The sequence below is a fragment of the Austrofundulus limnaeus genome, unplaced genomic scaffold (assembly GCF_001266775.1).
Source record: "Austrofundulus limnaeus strain Quisiro unplaced genomic scaffold, Austrofundulus_limnaeus-1.0 Scaffold46, whole genome shotgun sequence".
Taxonomy (NCBI): Eukaryota; Metazoa; Chordata; class Actinopteri; order Cyprinodontiformes; family Rivulidae; genus Austrofundulus; species Austrofundulus limnaeus.
Genome location: NW_013952448.1, coordinates 1,258,112 through 1,276,058, shown reverse-complemented (window position 1 = coordinate 1,276,058; position 17,947 = coordinate 1,258,112). Strand labels below are relative to the sequence as shown.

Genomic DNA, 17,947 nt, shown 5'->3' with positions numbered 1-17,947 from the left:
CGTACGAAAACAATTTGACTCCCGCTTATGCTTCACGTACGGGGGTCATAATAAGGGTGAGAATGTGAGACTATTGTTTATAATATCTGATTACCATGATACATTGTAGAGGGTTTTTTTAACGCATGTCCTGGCCGACATGTAGTCATTAAGGACACAGGTTAATCACTCTGGAATCTCATGATGTGACTTTACCTTAAGTGTATTCTGCATCCTCAATTACCAGAACTACACGTGTAATAATCACTCAGAAAGTACATGTACTGCCTACGTCATGAAGTACTTCCCCGAGGCTAAATGCATACAGTACCAGTACTTAMATTTTCAAATGTTTTAATATTCTAAGAATGTGATGTTCACACTACTTTGGCATTTATTGGTTAGTTATACGTTGACTTCAGGACAAACTGCCCAGTATTGTTTAGTTTAAAATCTCTAAGAATACTGTTCAATTTAGACAAGCAAAAAATTTGTTTTAAAGCTGCATTGTTTCAATGACAGACTACATCTTTGATGTTAAAGTAATGCCATTGACGGTGGAAAACGTGTCTTTTTTCCAAGCATGATAGTGACCCCATGTACTATGCGGAATCTATTCCTTATGCTTTAAAGAGGTCACTGGGTACTCTAGACAACGTTGTGATCTGTCWATCTTTATTGTAGTCATGACACTGACAGTCTTTCCCATCTGGGATGGAAGGGCCTCCATTGTCCACCAACTCTCTCTCCCACCCCTATGGATGAATCAGGGGCTGGGTCTGTCAGGGACAGCACAAAAGAAATGTCACCACTTCAGAAATGAAGTGCCACCCGACGAAAGTTTCTCTCCTCCTCTTTTCTGTGTCGCTATGCATCTCCACAGGGTGCAACTGGTAGCTGACAACACTGGTGGGGTCATCTTCGACTGGGTACAGCTTTAACCTCTCCAGCCCCTTTTGGCCTCTGGTGACCTTTGGTTTTGATGACAGACTGGACTTTTTGTGTAGCAGCAGCTTGACCAGGTGAAGACAAGAAAAGATGACAATAGAAAGAAACATAAAGCCAATGAAGGCTGGGACACAGCCCCACAGGTCATGGGTCAAGATGGACAGTTGAGTGACGAGTGCAGCTGTGGACACGTGGGCCTCTTTATCTGTCCTTTGGATTTGCTTGCCATGTCAGCTGATGTTTCTTTTGTCTTAGACTAAGGACCTCACTAAATCTTCACAATCTGAAGGAAATAAATAAATGCATGCAACAGATGTAGAATGTCACGTTGAGTATACAGCATCCAGTATCTTCAGTAAATCAAATATTATGTACTGGGAAGTGTTAAGAGAGACTGGAATAATAACTTTTGTACTTGTTTTATGTCACCAATTCAAAAATAGTTGCCTGTTTTAGATATGCATGCAGTTCAAATTAAACACTAAAATTCAAATTTTGTCATTGGAAATCATTTGAAGCCATTCTATGACTGTTTTCTTCCACAACTTCAWTGCATGTGTTATAATACAGTACATTCTCATATTCCAGGCTTACAACACATTCCAAAAAAGCTGTATGTGTACAATTATGTAATTAGGTTCAAACTAAATCAATAAACACTTTATGAAATAGGTGATGTCAATAAGTGGTTAATGATCTGGTGCACAAAGCATTATCTAAGAAAAATACTGGGCATTTTATCTTGTAAACAAATATGTAAGAAATGTATAAGCAAGGTTTAAACGTTGTTTTGATGTAGATTAGAAGAAATGCATATTTCTTCCTCCAAATTCAACAACCTTGTAAAACTTTTGTCAATCACTGGAAGATGAAGTGATACTTATAACTGCTCCTTCAAGCTTTATTGTGTTTGATTTTTTTTTTTTTTTTAATTTTTTGTCCAAAGGGTTGTTCAGATTATCTTAGAACCACAATGGATCCACCATCCATGAATAGTACAATACATTGTGGTCAGAAATGATTTGGTTTCCCTAACTCTCCACTATATTACATTATTATCATTACTATTATCATCATTATTATTATCATTATTATTATTATTATTAGTAGTAGTAGTATTAGTATTAGTATTAGTATTAGTATTAGTAGTAGTAGTAGTAGTAGTAGTAGTAGTAGTAGTAGTTTATAATGTGTTACCAGGTCTGATTTTTCATTTAAATCATTGGACACATTTTCAGTTGTCCAACTGCTTCTGATGCCAAAGGTTAATGGCTGTCTTCTCTCTTACCTTTCAAAACTTAGAAATGTGAGGGCAGGGTTGGCCAAGTCAGGCCAAACCATGCTTTAGGTCATAAACACCTCTGCTTGTCTCTCTTTCTTTTTTCTCCCACAGGGGAGAGTTGGGTTTGCACTCTGTTAATCTTTCACTACAGGCCTGCTCACTCTTACACTGGCCCACCGGAGAACAGACGAGGGGAAAGAAAGAGGGGYAGTAAACGACAAGAGTGGATAAAAGAGCAGGAAGAAAAAGCCATCGAGAGGGCCAGATGGGCACCTTCACAGTCCATTTATCAAACCCAATGTGGCCCTCCTCTCCCCTCCCTGCTGCTCTCATGTCCTAAACCCCCATGTAATTCTGTAATGATTTTCATTATCATATAATGACCTTACAAAGCCTACAGCAGTTTGCATGGTCAGTACAAAACCTGCAGCTGTTCCCTTCAATGTTTGCTTGCTGACTGTGACAAAGCTATTTTATTATTTTTTTCTCATGATCTCTTAGAGTATGTCTTCAAGGATCTGATGGGTCAGCATAAAGGTTTCACATCCACAGTGGAGTAAAGGTAGCCACATTGTAAACATGAAGATAAAAGACAACATAAAACAACTATACATCGAATATTGGAAAAAAAACAAAACAAAAGCACAAAAACAACAAAGATGCAGAATTCTGTAGATTGGAGGATTTTCTGTGTATGCTCTACCAGCATGAATCCTTCATTACCTGTAATTGTATAAATGTGAAGCATGATCTATGAATTTTTAAAACCAAAAACATCCCCGGTGCCACTGGGACCTGCCATTTCATATTCTAATAGGCCTGTTCCCTGGAGGTTGTGTCTTGCTCTTCAATCTGCACTTCCTGTGTGGCATACTACGCTGCGTCAATGCGGTATTGTCACCCACCAACATAATAATCCATCTATTTCCAGGGTACTCGAGGGGCATTTACCGAAGGGACACAGAGGGCAGCATCTATCAAAGAATTCACCACGTGCATCGGGAAAATCCAGTTACCAGAAAACCTCATACGAATAAAAAAGCTCTCATAACTTTGTTGGCTCAGAGTGAATGAATGGACTGCTTCTGCTCGCACGGTGAGCAGAGGCATCACTCACTCTGAGTGCCTATAAGTCACTTCTGAAGAACTGCTGGTCACTGGCTCCAATTCCTCTTTCTTTCCTTCTTGCTTGTCCTAAAAATGCCTTAGAGACAGAAAAAAATAATAATAAAAAAACGGGGCAGCCAGCAGGTCCAAGTTTCAGAGCACGGAGTGCTGCTTTAACTGGTGTTTAAGAAACAAAAGTCAGCAAACTCAGTCAGTGCTGGTTGTTTATGTTTATGGGCCTCTAGTAAGAGTCATCCATCAGACTTTTCCCCCTTTTTGGGGGTCTTTTCCCATCTTTTTTGAAATTATTATGTGCTATACTCTATAAAAAAAAACAGGGATACAAAGGACATTGCTACGATAAAAACTTCTCTGTTGAATAATGTTTAAATCTAAATAGGATGCTGAATATGAAAACCTCACAAACTGAGCTATTTTTATATATATTTATTTTTATACATACAAACATTTATTAAACTTTATTAAACTATATACTGTACGTATATACTGTATTAAACTGCTATTTTGTGGAGTGCAAAAAAATAAAAATAAAAAAAAACTTGCACTTTTCCACCAGTATCTAAAAACTACCAAAGCAATCCTTGACCATTGTCAGCAGAAAGCCACTAATCAACACCAGCACACTCCACTTAACATTGCACATATTCATATGCTTAGTTTTGCATAAATGTTATCTCTTGAAAACCACTTGACAGGACGACCTCTGGCTCTTATTTGTGTAAGTGGGGACTGGTAATGATTAGGGATATGCACGAAAAGTGTTTTAAGGAAGGAGAAGTTATCAGGAGCAGTCAGAGTTCAAACATATTGTGCAGGAGGTTTGTCCTCCACCAAAACAGCTAATCTCATCAGTCTTCCACAGCTGATGAAGTAAACGTCTGTCTGTCCTGACGACAAGGACTGAGCATTTCCTGTCCTGGTCTGTGATACTTGTTGTCAGGTTCTTAGGGTGGGCTGAGCAAATCCTAGGGTTAGTAGGTGGTAACACTGCATTGTGGGTGGCGGTGGGCCAGTGCTGATGGTGAGATGGTTTCTAGCTTTCAGCACATGCAGCTGGTATGCGCTATCAGAGCGGGACCCACATGAGAGCTGGGGAGGGTCTGGGCGTCGACACAGCAAAGCAAGGTGTGTAGAAACAGGCTGTTTACAAGGCTCATCTGGATGGGAGTGAGCAAAGGGTCCGCCAGATTGAAAAACTCAAAACAAAGAAGCGACATGAAAAAAAGGAAGGAAATCATCAGGAAATAACCAGTTTCTTGTATGTTGCTTTTGAGATTTCATAGTCAGAAAGTTCATTTTAAAATGTGTTTCTGTGTGCAACACTGGGGTCAAATCTGTTGAAAGAGTCAAAAAGCTGTGAAATTGTTCATGCAATGCTAGTGAAAACATGCATGGCAGTGTTTGTGTGWCATTGCTTGCACCGAGGAAGAGGGTGACTGAGAAAATAAACAGCTAAAAAAATACTATGGGGTATGTCCAAGGCTTTTCTTTATCTGAATAAAGGGCTGATGCTCTAATCACAGAGCTCTCTGTTCTTATCTGGAGGGAAGGAAGTGAGCAGGTTTATCTAAGACACACGTGTTGCTGTGATAGCTACCAGACACACAGAACCACAAAATGCAAACTGGCCATGCATTTTGTATTTGAATTCACACATCTCTTCAATAAGAATCAATCGATCAATTTTGATTATATATTTAAAGTGACAAAACTCTACTACTTTACACTTTTTAGGAAAGGAGTTCATATTAACTCACAAAAGTACCATATGCATGACACTTAGTTTAAAACTTAGATTCAGTGTTGGTATGGAAATCCAAAGAACTCGTATCAGAGTTTGACTGTGTCCCATTTTCTTAACGTCTGAAGATGCTGTATAAAAGTCAACCAAACTTTTGTTCTATTTTTTTAGATAGTGATTTTCATAGAAACTATTCACATTATATGTGATGACTCAATGACAAAGAAATCAAATTTAGGATTGTGTCTTTACTGGACTAAAACTAAAACAAAACTTGTATTCCAAGAGTTCTTGTATTTCCTTGTTCTTATTGTTTTACATTTTAATTTCTCCAGATTATAAAGTATTTTAGTCAACTTTTGTTGTGTTTATGTTCTACGTGAATAAAATGACATGTTAAAAAAAAACATCCTTGTCACAGGAAGACCAGTGTGATTAACAAAATAATGTTGCATATAGAAAAATCCTCAGATGTGCTAGCTTATTAGGCTGAAAACATGATTGTTCATGTGATGTAGATTATTTTAAAATTGGCAATAACGGGCCTAACCGAGATTGCTGGGAAATAAGACTAAAAGCAAAAATTGCTGATTTTTTTATCTTCATAATTATTTAATTAGTTTGAAAGCATAAGTGTACTCAAATGTACTCAAACTCTCAATGAATACCTTTGATCTAGGTGCCAAACAGCAAAGCCACACACATGATAGTCTCTAATGTGTTGAAGAGCATTTACATTTGTGTGGACATTTACTTTGAATGCCAGATAAAGCTCATCCTCCATATTTTTTTACCTGCCTAAACCATCAGTCACAGAGTACATGATGTTACCTGTCCCTCCATGTTTGTCTCTGCTGGTGTCTGTCTGTCAAGGCTGTCAACAGGGTTTCTGCCATCTCCCTCCTTCCCTCTTCGGCTTGGCCCTCCTCCTCCACCGTAGCCAGAAAGAGCATAGTCTGCAAATAGGAACAGAGAAGAGAAATGAATCTTTAGAGTAGGGTTGGATGACAGTATGTTTAAGCTTTATTTTAATTTTTGAGAAAAAAAATAAAAAATAAACAAAATAAATAAATAGTATAAAAAAGGTCCACCTCTTCTTATCATTTGCACTTCCTTTCACAATACAAAAGCCACGTCCCAGACTAAATATAATAAAACTCTTGGCACGCTTTATTTTCATCCTAAACGTTCAAGAGTGTGAAATTAGGTTGAGAGACAATCTGATGCTCTCCCTACAACCCTTGAGCTTCTCTCCTCAGTAAAAAATTACACGGCTCTGAGCCGACTCAATTATAACATCCCCAGGATGGCAGCATACAGTAAGTCTAGTATAAAGTCAGTTTCACATCAGAGGATGGGCAAATTACACCCAATATTAGAGTGTGAGTCAATTAATCACGTCCTGCACCACACAGTGTAATGTGTAAGTATCCCCCTGTTGAACATGAATTACAGGCCAGCTTAAAGTGTGACGTGGCACATCACTGCTAATCAGAGACATCCCAGCAAACCTTAGCCTCCGAGTCCTCCGCAGCCTCTAAGCTGGTTGAGAGGGAGTCAAACGAAAAAGGATCTGGCAGCCCAAATTAAATGCAGCGCTGTCAGCCACACTCAAATCCCTCTTTCCTCTCACCGTCTCCCTCTTCCCCTCTACCCGTCACACACTTCCTCTTTCTGTGAATATTCTTAAATGCCCACCGCCACCCCCCCCCTTGCCGAGCCTCTGAGAAGTGATGGATCTGTAACTGTGACTGACTCTGACGCCTTGTTAAGAACAGTCTCTTCCTGTCACATCCACCACTCAAGCGCGTTCATTTCTTCCCATTAACAGTGACTTGCCTCCCCAGTCATCCAACCTTTTGAAAGAAAAAAGGAGAAAAAAAGAAAACTACAATATAAGAGAACCTTCATTTCTTTCTGCTATCCCCCTTTTTTAATYCCTTTTCTGACAATCCACCTGTCTGTCTTAATTCATGTGACGATAGCTTTGATTGTCTGTGTGTGTGTTTCCAAAGGAGAGCAGTAATATGCTTACTTCCTCTGCACCACACAGGACAGGTGTCAAAATATGTAGCAGTGTGTGACTGATTACACCTGACTCAGAGGAGACACCAAAGATTATGGTGACCAGGATAAGGCAGGGCCGGCTGTACTCCTTCTGGAAACTGTGTCTTTCAGTTTGGATCAAACTGGGTCCTTCTGGGATGAGTGACATGYTAAGAAAGTACCAGAAAGTGGATTCAGACTGTATCACATTTTCAGCTGGTAGACTTCACATTGTGCACGCTGGCTTTGAAGCGCACTATCAGTGTTTTGAGCGCGACACTGAAGAGCTAGTGAGTCACAGTTGATCTGAAACCTGCTCCAGTGTGATTCAAGCTTGCTTCGATCGATCTCAAAGCTGACTAGCAAACAGAACAACAAAGGGAAGCTGTTTATAAAGCCATGGTATCAGAAAAATCCCTAAAAGATGTAGAATCAGATTTAAACAAATGAATTGACAAAGTTTTCTTTTTATGCTTCAAATTGTCAACAACAGATTCTGACATGTTTAGCGCTGGAAAGACTTCTTTTAATTAGGAACATTAAAAACACCTTCTTCTCTGAGGGACTGTATGTACTTCTTTCATGATTGCTCTCCGCAAAGTTTTATCTGATTGGATGTGTTTCTACTAAAGAGGGTGTTGTTTTGTCCAAGGCAACATCTTGCTGAAAACGTGTGGTTGCGGGCCAGAATGTGTGCAACTCGTGTTTAGAAGCGCCAGTGCTGAGAGAAGCCTTCAGGTTTAGCCCCAGGCTGATCCTCGGGCCATTTAGGAACCCTGCTGGTTGTTTACTGGTCAAGCTCGGCCTCGGCCCGACCACAGTCCTTTATCTCTGGGCCTGTGTTAGCACAAATCAGCCCCCTTCTTTACTTCTATTTACCCCTTGATGACAGTAGCTGTCCTCACAGTCCACCTATATCAGCCTGATGCTGACCACAGATGTCCCTCTGACCCAGGCCACATCTTGAGGTGAATCAGAGGACATGACATGCTTTGGTACCTCCATACCCAAGCCCCATACCCCAAATTCAGCACTGTCTTTTTTTTACTACAAGTAAGGTATAAACATTTCCGTCTCTGAGCAGAGGCAGGAAAGGTAAACAAACAGTTAAGCTAAGGTGGTATTTTTGTTTGTAGACAGCTGAAGTGATGATAGTGTTCCAAGCGAAGGCTGGCTGGGGGGCAGCCTGGGGCAGCTCACTAACACCTCAAGCCAGGACTGTATCTTAACACCAACAAGCATCTGTCTATTCTATCACATTTCTATTCAATAACAACATGTCACTCATTCACACAGAATAACACAATGGGAAGGTTGTTGTTGCACACAGTGCAACATGATGTAAAACTTCACAGAATAACCGTCTCTAGTTACATAATAACTGACAAGTTTTAAAGGCAGTAAGGTTAAAAAAATAAATAAAAAATAAATAAAAAAACAAGATACAAGCCAAACTGAAAGTTTACACTCCATTAAATTATGGGACTAAATGACTACCACATCGTCTGAAAACTAGTAACACTAGAGGAAAAGTCAAAGCTGACATTCAATTGGGACTTTCAGGGGACTCAAAGTACTCTTATGCTTAATGGCTCTCAGTTACAAGAACACTTTCTACATCTGCAGGCCACAGATGCTCACGAATCCCAAACTTGACCTCCCTTATTAACTAGTTTTTTAAGACAGGGAGAATTTTAGACCATAATAGACCATCCCAGTGACAGACATTTACCTACAGAAAAATAGGGATGATAAACAGCAAATATACCTAGATTCTGGCTCGTGATTGGGGTAGTTTACCAAAGTCATGTCTACCCTCTAAAGAGCATCTTTRCCTGTCAAACTAACAATCTTCATGCCTGTCTCTTTGACACTTTAGTGTCCAACAGTATAACAAGTCTGCACATTTTCTTGTCCTTATGTTCACTGATGTGTCTCTGTGCTGATATGGAGGTGGACATGGCCCTAACCAATGATCCATTATTTTGTTTAAGCCTGCTATGCAATAACAGATAACTCTGAATTACAGTGACAACCTGAAACATCTATAACAGCAATTATCCAAGTATCACGTCAACTGTAKTATCTCTGTTTGAATGACCAATGGAATGAATAAGAAGCATTACTGTTGGTAATTATGTGATAATTGTTCAGCACCTATGGTCAACAGGTCAATGACTTACAGTTCGGTTAGTACACTAAATCATATCACTACTTAAAATATTTGGAGGATAAGTGTAGGGCATGTACTTTTCCAAATTAACATCCACCTTGTCAATTCTGCCATGAACTAACTAACATTCTTCCATTCCTGCTGACCGTCTTGCTGACCCACAAAGTCATAGCAATAAACTTTTGCCATTGTTTTAGCTCAGCTGCCTTGACATCTGATTTCATTGGCCTTGGGAGTGGGAGTTTGGCAGACTCGCAGCTGCCTGTGTCTTCTTCTACCCTTTAATACGAGAAACCAATATCACTTTGACCGCAGGTGGAAAAAGGCATCAGGCACCTTGCTCTGGGTAATGGATAGCCTCTGCTCACTGATATAAACAACAGGGGAGTTGTGATCCTGTCAAGGCCATTTCCAGTTCGAACAAGGGATCTGTGTGTGTTTGCTGTTTGCCACCATAGAGGTACTTTGCTCTTGAGGAGGGGGAACTCTCTACTGGTAGAAAAAATGTAATATCCTTGAAGACAAAAAACTATATGTGCACTTTCTGTGACATCACACTCAAAGGAGTAAAAAGTGTGTTTGTATTTATTTATTGATTGATTTACTTACTTACTTAATTACTTGCTTATTTATTTACTTACTTATTTATTTTCTGCTGCAGGTCTGATGTCACATGATTACAGATTAATTGAAATTTGGGCACATCTGAAATAAAATGTCATGGACTTGCAACCTGTCCGGGGGGTACCCCGCCCCTCGCACAGTGACTGCTGGTTATGGGCACCAACGACCCCTGTGACCCTGAAAGGAAGAAGCGGGTATAGATAATGGATGGATGGATGAAATAAAAAGTACTTATTTCCCAATGTAAAAGATTGGTTGAATATGAGTGTGTGTGCGGGCAGGCATGTTTTGTGTGTATAATTAAGTAATAAAAAGTATCAGCGCTGTTGGCAAAAGCCATCTTCCAGACTAAGAAGCTGCACTAGATGGGGGTGGGGGTCAAAAAATTTGGGAAGCAAGTTCTAAAAAAAAGACAATTGTATAAAATTATACAAGTAATGACTTGTGTGTTTGAGTGTGTACTTGTGTGTATCTTTTTACAGTTAAATTTTAAAAAGGATTAACTTAAATTGACTTTTAAGAAAATATCGTCTGAAAAGCCTCTTTTATTTACTCCCCAAAATTCTTTCAGAAATCTTATTGTAATAAAGAAGTTGACAAACAATTTCCTAAAGAATTTCATTTTCTCAACCAATCATAAGTACTGAAACAGCCATTTATTTTCTTTTATTTAATAAAAAATAATTTTCCCATTTTTGAAAAAGATATGTGCACATTTGTGTGTGTTAAGGTGAGTGTGGGTGCGTTGCTTGTGTTCTTTCAATCTCCATGGTGAACGAAACCRAAGCCTTTCTGCTGGGTTGACCTTTGCAAGGTCTCAGCCACCATCAATAATGTCAGCCAGTAAAATAGGCTTTGCTACTCACAGCAGATTATATGGAGTGTAAAACATTAGAAAAATGTGTCTAAAACATCAGAGTAACTTGTTTGAAGTGACAAAAGGTTCGGGAGAAATAGAGTCCGTCCCTAAAAGGAAAGACCCCTGTCAAGTGATTTTGTTTGAAGGCTTTGTAACACACTCAAGTGGGCAGGGATGCTTTCTTTGACCCTTGCAGCAGTCCATCTTCTGGACAGAATACGAGCAGGACGGACGGACATATGCTTTGCACAGGGTCAAATGAAGCAGAACTCGGAGGCTTTTTGAGGTGCTCTCTTTTGGTGGAGAAGAAAAGGCAAATCTGCTGTCAGGTCGTAATCCAATTGGCCCCCAAATATCACATAAAAATTCACCGGTCTGTTTTTAAGCGGGGTCTTTGTCTCCGCCTCATGATACGGGGTGTGGATCCAGTTGGTTTTAATGGCTAAACCACATAGTTCTTAGCCTGAATGAGCTTCCCAGCACACTGGGACGGGGGGCACCACACGCACTTGTGCAAACTCTTGAGCAGCCTAAGTTTGAATGTGCAATCCATCCATCACTAGAAAGCTTTAAGAGGCCCTTTGACTAATTCAGTACAATGAAGACAGAGCTGGACAGAGATGTTTGTGATGAGCGTGACAGTTGAGCGTCTTCTGCTACCTTAAAGATCCCCCCACCACCACCGTGTTTTTTTTTTCACCTCTCCCTCTTTGAGTTTATGAAAGCTGAGTCTAGATTCTAGTTTGATAGCAGATTGTGATCAGCACCTCATTCTCCTGCCAGCAGAAAGCTTTTTGCTGACTGGGGCCAAAGCCAGTCTCCCTGAGCCCAGGAGTTACAGTGTTACTCACACAGCGCCATACATCAGATCTTCAAAAATGCTAAACCAATAAAAAGGGTTTCCATTCATCTTGACATGCTCGCAGAGAGAGAAATTGGTTTTAGAGTGTGTGGGGTTGGGGTGGGGTAGTGTGGGGGTTTAGTCAGTCCTGATGGGATAAAAATGCTTTGCTAACCAAGTTTTGATTGACTGCAAGGGGTTTCCAAAGTAGTGATTCTTTAGTTTTAGCATCTGGCTGCAGTAGCGAAACTTTACAGACCTTCTTAAATGTCATGTCTGACATCAAATGTGAATTAGCTTTAGTGGTACAGTAAAAAAGAATGACTGTATCTTAAGTGCAACAGATTAAGATCTGCAAATTTAAGGTTCCTCACCATAAAATAACATGAAGCTATTTAAGACAGGGAGGCCTGTTCAACATCATAAAGAAATACTGTATTTAAAATGGTGTTGTATAGGAGTGGAATGCACTAGTTTGTATTTYGTACTGGATTTTTGTCATAGAAGCTAGTTTTGGGGTACTTTAGGTTAARGGTAATCAACACATCCTCACATTTCACCATCTTTTAGTCAGTTTTATATCAGAATGTAGTCTCCTGAGTATAAATGAGAATAGCATATTTRCATCTTTACAAATCTCTCCACAGAACTTGGCTGAACAGTAACAGATGACGACAGGCACCATGAAGCAGTGGATTATGAACTTACATAGTCAAAAGATGCTCTCTACTTCAGTTTGGCAATGAAGACACACATACTCTAATGGCTTTTGCATTTAATACCTCATGTTCAGCAAAGCTGTATACATTCTTAGAAGATTTGGGAGTATGTACATCAATATAATTAAATTAAGTAAAGGGAATTAAAAGTAAAATATGGCATGCTTTGGACTGAGTTACATCATGCACTGAATCATAAAAATGCATCATAAATTTGCATTCCAGTGCGCTCTCACGTCCAAAAGCTCAAACAGTTCAAACTTCTCCGTTTGACATTTGTGTTGGCTTCGTTGTTGAAGATTTAGTTTAATTTTTCTTCCTCAAAAGAGCTGTTAATTACAACGATGTTCAGTGGCCAACTTTTACTGCAAGTGTGCTGTATTTATTCAATGTTTGGAAACAGCCCCGGAGGATTTTTCAAACAATCTGTTCAGTGAAAAAAACATTATCATACAAAAATAAAAGGAGAGGAAGATCAAAAACCTTATAATTGGACAGCACTGAAAAGAAACAAAAACAGTGTAATCCTGTGCAATGTCTGATCATGACTATAGTTCTTAAAATGTCACGAATAAACCTAAAACCTGTCCGATTCTAAAATACAATACTRATATGTTGGAGACGTTCTTAATGACTGTTGTGTTAGCTTGCCAAAACATCTCTAGAAACCAGCGTTTTCCAKACATTTACACAGGATACTTTCCCTTTCATCCTGTAGCTTGTGTGTGTAAATGCATGTGTGATTAGTTCTCACCGAGGGAGGCTGATGAGAGCAGCTAAAAGGTGTTTATGAGACTGTTAGGCTGGAGAGGATGCTGCCCTGCAGTTTTCACCCAAATAAAAGAGTCATTTATTACATMCAACATGACCCTCTCATTACACACAAATAGGAATTAATGAGTGCTATATCAGGCACTCCCGGCAGAGTGAGGCGGGGCACACTAAAGGACTAGCGTTAATTACACTGTCCTACATCTTATCCTTTTCCCACCACCCATCAGATTACTCTCTGCAGGGAAGCCATAACGGTAATGCAGTGCATGAAAGATGGATACCCAAATCTACACATGTTGAAAAGGASGTAGTACATTTTTAGCTAATGTTTAAAATAATACCARATCTCAGGTTTGATCTTTGCTGGACTACTGTCTTCATGTCTTCTTTTGAAAAGAGCAGTCAAAARCTGCACTCAATGCACCCCAAGTCTTGTACTTTCCTCCCCGCTGTACTCACATCACCTTGTTTGCAGCTTCTGCTTTTCATTTCTTTTCTGTTTACTTTATCTCACAAGCTCTGATTTCAACATTCATTTCMACTGCAATCTTTCTTTTCAAGAATTCTGACAATACCACAACCTCAACCTTTCATCTTGATCCCTCGTCATACTCCGAAAGAAAAAAAAATCTGATTTAGCTCCAGTATATAAAAAAGGCTATTATCATTACCAGCCATCTCCACTCTCACTTGTGGTTTTCACCAATTTTTCTTCTTTTGTATTGCAAAGTAGATTTGATCAAGTTGCACTTCTCTGAAAATCTGGATTTTTTTTTTTGTTCAAGGTGCCATGACATCAGAGGTTGCCATTTATTAAACTAGCCAAAAGTTTAAACACAACAATTGTTTGTTAATTACATTTTTACAATGTACAACGCTGAGAAAAATAAAGTCAAAACAAGGGGGGAAAAATGTTAACTGACATTGACGAGTAAACAATTCACACATTCAAATGCAAACTCAGACAACAATGGATGGTTTTAGAGTACAGATTATTATTCATTTTTCCCCAAAGAGCCTTTTAAATGTTGGCAGGCCGGGGATCAATTGGCTACTGTGATTAGAGAACAGACTGCTTCTCTGCCTGAGCCAGGACCATTCCAAATAAAAAAAAGGTTATTGCAGTATTATAGTTGCCTTTGTGTTATTTTTAGTTTCAGATGTGGTATATTCATTTTTATCCATTTAACTGTTTTTAATGAGTTTATTTATTTAATCCCTGTGGTGTTAAATAGCACATTAAAACAGATTACCTTATTACGACCTTAAGAAGATTGGTTAACTTTTTTTTTTTTTTAAGTTGGAATTAGGATTTTTCTATTTGTTGATATTTTAATTGTTCACTTCAAGGATCTATGTTTGGAGTTGGCTGTTTTMACTTTCATTAATTGGTTTAATTTATTGTTTCATAATGTGTGGGAGAAATAAATCCCTGTGAGACTATGACTGATTAGGGKCTGTGCAAATAAATGTGAGATGAATCCAAGTTGGAGTGCAGATAAACAATAATAAAAAATATCAAACATAGATCTAGATTAGGCTCTTGATTCAATTCTAAATGCTTTTTTTAATTTATTAAAAGTTGAGGAGCACAGTTGGACATATGATGGTTCTACTTCTGGATTTCACACTATTGCTTTATCAGAACAATACCAAAAAAAGTGAAGAACCTTTAAATTTACTTTCCTTGTTTTAGTGACAAATCAACATGTTTTCCTCTGTATATGACAATATCTCTTACTAAACTATCATGACACGACTGCCTGCAAGAGAAAAGAATTACCTGAATCAAAGTACTGCAGTAATTATATGTCAAACGCTGCTTAGCTATAATGTCTCTGATCAGCTAGAAGACTTTGTCATGACATAGTTTGAAATCGCTCTTTCATCTTTTTTTTTTACTTTTTTTTTTTTTTTACTTTTTTCCCCATCTTGGCACATTTTAACTTCATCTTTGAATTTCTCCTCTTTTTTTCTTCTTCTTCTCTGCCGTTATGGCATAAGAGGAAGCCGGGCCCTGCAGCCAACGCCGCTGTCCACGCTGAATGCGATTAAACTGAGCAGTGATTAATCTGGGCTGCCCCATAAGTCCTCTTTACCACTTTAATGGATGTTATCTCCCCTCCTCTGAAGGCTTATCTTGCTGATCGGGGCCAAGGATGAGGAGAGGAATGGGAGGGGGTGGGGGGTACGAGCAGAGGGGTAGAAATCAAACCAAATCCATACAGAGGTAAGTAAATGAATGAGCAAGTAAATAAAGTAAGTGAATAAATAAAAGCAGGGATTGAGGGTGCTGCTAAGCGGATAAGGCAGATCAGTCTCTGTGAAGAGCTCATTTGTTTTCTAAGAAGACGAGACAAGCTGCCTTCAAAGCCCACCAATGGAGTAAAAAACACACTGTCAACATCACAATTCACAGACAAGCAAAATAAATGATCCAAACTGCTCTTAATAAATCTCCCCACAATAAAAGTAAAAACGATAAGGTGAGCACAGCCCTTACTGTAGCTGACAATCCTGGGCAGGAAAAACAGAGACTGTTTAACTTGTGCTTTCCTTATTGTGACATATAATCAATAATGGCCATGTTGTTCTTCTGATTTCAGACATCTGTTATGAGTTTGAACAAGTTTGTTCAGGTCTGAGTCAATCAGATGGATGAAAATGCAAATTTGCTCTCATTTTGGGGGAAAAAAAACTTGAATAAAATTCAACAAACTTTGACAAGAGCACAAAAGACCAAAAGCCCGGAGAGGGGAGGTTTTATTTAATTTACTTTTCAAAACGGACCTCATCATATGTTTGCGCGTGTGTGTGTCCCAGTGTTTTTGCCCACCCTCCATGTCTGTGTTCATGTATATAAATGAATGTGAGAGAGAGCCCATAATACTGTGACAGGGTTAAAGCTGTTCAGAGCTCTTTTTCTTCCCCGCTCCGGCTTACAGCGATGTTGCAGTGAGATTCTGTCGTAGACAAACCTCTGTGGGATTCCATTCAACACAAGTGTACATTTTTAGGTACAAAGCTGCGGGCTGCATTGGCTCCAGGTAACATAAACGCTCCCTTCAAGCCACCGCGTATCTGCCCATGAAAATTCTCTAAAGGGGTTTAAGCATTTACGAAGAAACACTATCAGGCAGTGCCGAAAATTCAGCTTACCCTGTTGAATAGGGGACTTCAAAGAGAATTGCAAATACCTTTGCACTGCTACATTTTCTCTCCCTCTCTCCTTTTCTTGCTCGGTTTCTCCGAGTCTCTTCCTGCTCCCTTTCGCTTTATATTTCCAAACACAAGCTGCCGCGTGATGTAAAATGTATTATCAGCCATATATTTCCTCTTTAAATGAATAATAACAATAATCTCTGAGTAATTTCTTTTTTTCGTACAGCTCTGACTAAATGGGCCAAAGCTAGTGAGCTAATATACAGTGGTGGATAAACAAGGCCATGCAATAATGAACGCGTGGATTAGGCCTCTAGTCGTGTTCGGCGATAAGGAGAACACAGCTGCTACTATCCAGGTAAGAGCACACATCGACTGTCAATGAAGCTGCACATTTACTTCTTGCACAGACACGCTAAAATACACACAGAAACATACAAATAAATCAACATCCCCATACACACGCGCACACACACCACATGTGCGTAAGAACCGCAAAGAATTGGAATATAATAAACGCATAAGCCTATTTACTCAGTGTGGAGCTTTAAATGCAAAACAATGCGACGCATAAACACAGTGTGATTTAATGTAAGAGATAATAAATGGCTTCATAATGAGCAATAAAAAAGGTATTTAAACAGTTTACTGCTTAGTTCACACTTATAATTAATCTGGGTTGCATGTGTGCATATAAAGTGGGTATAAAACTCAGTTCAAATGTGCAAATAAAATGCCGGGTGAAAGAGAAAAATGACTGCTGGTAAACATCCGCAGCAGGATTCAGCTCTAGCCTCTAGTTTAAAAAAATACTCTGCCGTTTTATTTATTAATTGTTTTGTTTTTATTTTTTTCTTCTCACCCGCATCAGAGTGGCAAGCTTTCCAAATAATACTTAGCAAAAAAAAATAGTACTCTTTGAAATTATTTACGGTAAAGTGCACAACAGGAAACCATAACATTTATAATGTTTTACAAAGCCATCAAATAAGTGGAGAGGGGATTAATTGCCCCGGCCCGACCTTAAAATAATTATTTTGAGCGGTGCAACTCTAAACTCCAATGAAATTTGATACACTTTGATAATTAGATTCTTGGCACTGACCCACTGAAGTCAATAAAGGTTATTAAGGCCAATTGCTGTCTAAACGCATTACGGGCAGAGTAAACTGTCCGTCGGAGGCCCCTGCTACTCCAGCGCCAATATGATAATCCATTCTCCGTCCTGGGGGTTTCTTCCCCAGCGCCTGTGTCTCCACTCTGCCATACAAAACCAGATTGGATTCGCTTAACCTTTCCAGGACTTTGATCAAATGAGCTCACACAGCAATAACATTTACATTGACCCCCCCTCACCCCCACCTCCACCCCAAACACACACACACACACATAATCCCGATCTCACTTCTTTCTACCTACACCACCCCCCTCCCCACGCTGTGTTTCTGACTGTACAGACGCTCCCTCCAGCTGAGGGCCTCCCATCCCTCCTTTCCCCGACCCCTCCTCCTCCTCTGCACGTTTGCTCAATAACCTAATCAGCTCTTGATGGCGACCGAGCCGGGCTGCGTATGATTGCGGCGCTGCCCTCCTCAGCAGTCCAGATTGTTTCCGAGGACTTTTATTACAGTAAGGAGTGTGTGTGTGTGTGTGTGTGTGTGTGTGTGTGTG

General features: G+C 39.4%; 1 protein-coding gene across 2 annotated transcripts in view; it reads right to left on the bottom strand.

The window, feature by feature from the left end:
* Window positions 1-17,947, bottom strand: part of fto (FTO alpha-ketoglutarate dependent dioxygenase) — a 130,690-nt gene that overhangs the window by 66,355 nt on the left and 46,388 nt on the right. For both annotated transcript variants that reach the window (XM_014007972.1, XM_014007971.1), the window contains exon 8: window positions 5,910-6,034. In XM_014007972.1, the coding sequence (XP_013863426.1) occupies window positions 5,910-6,034 (125 nt within the window). The remainder of the gene's footprint in view (window positions 1-5,909; window positions 6,035-17,947) is intronic.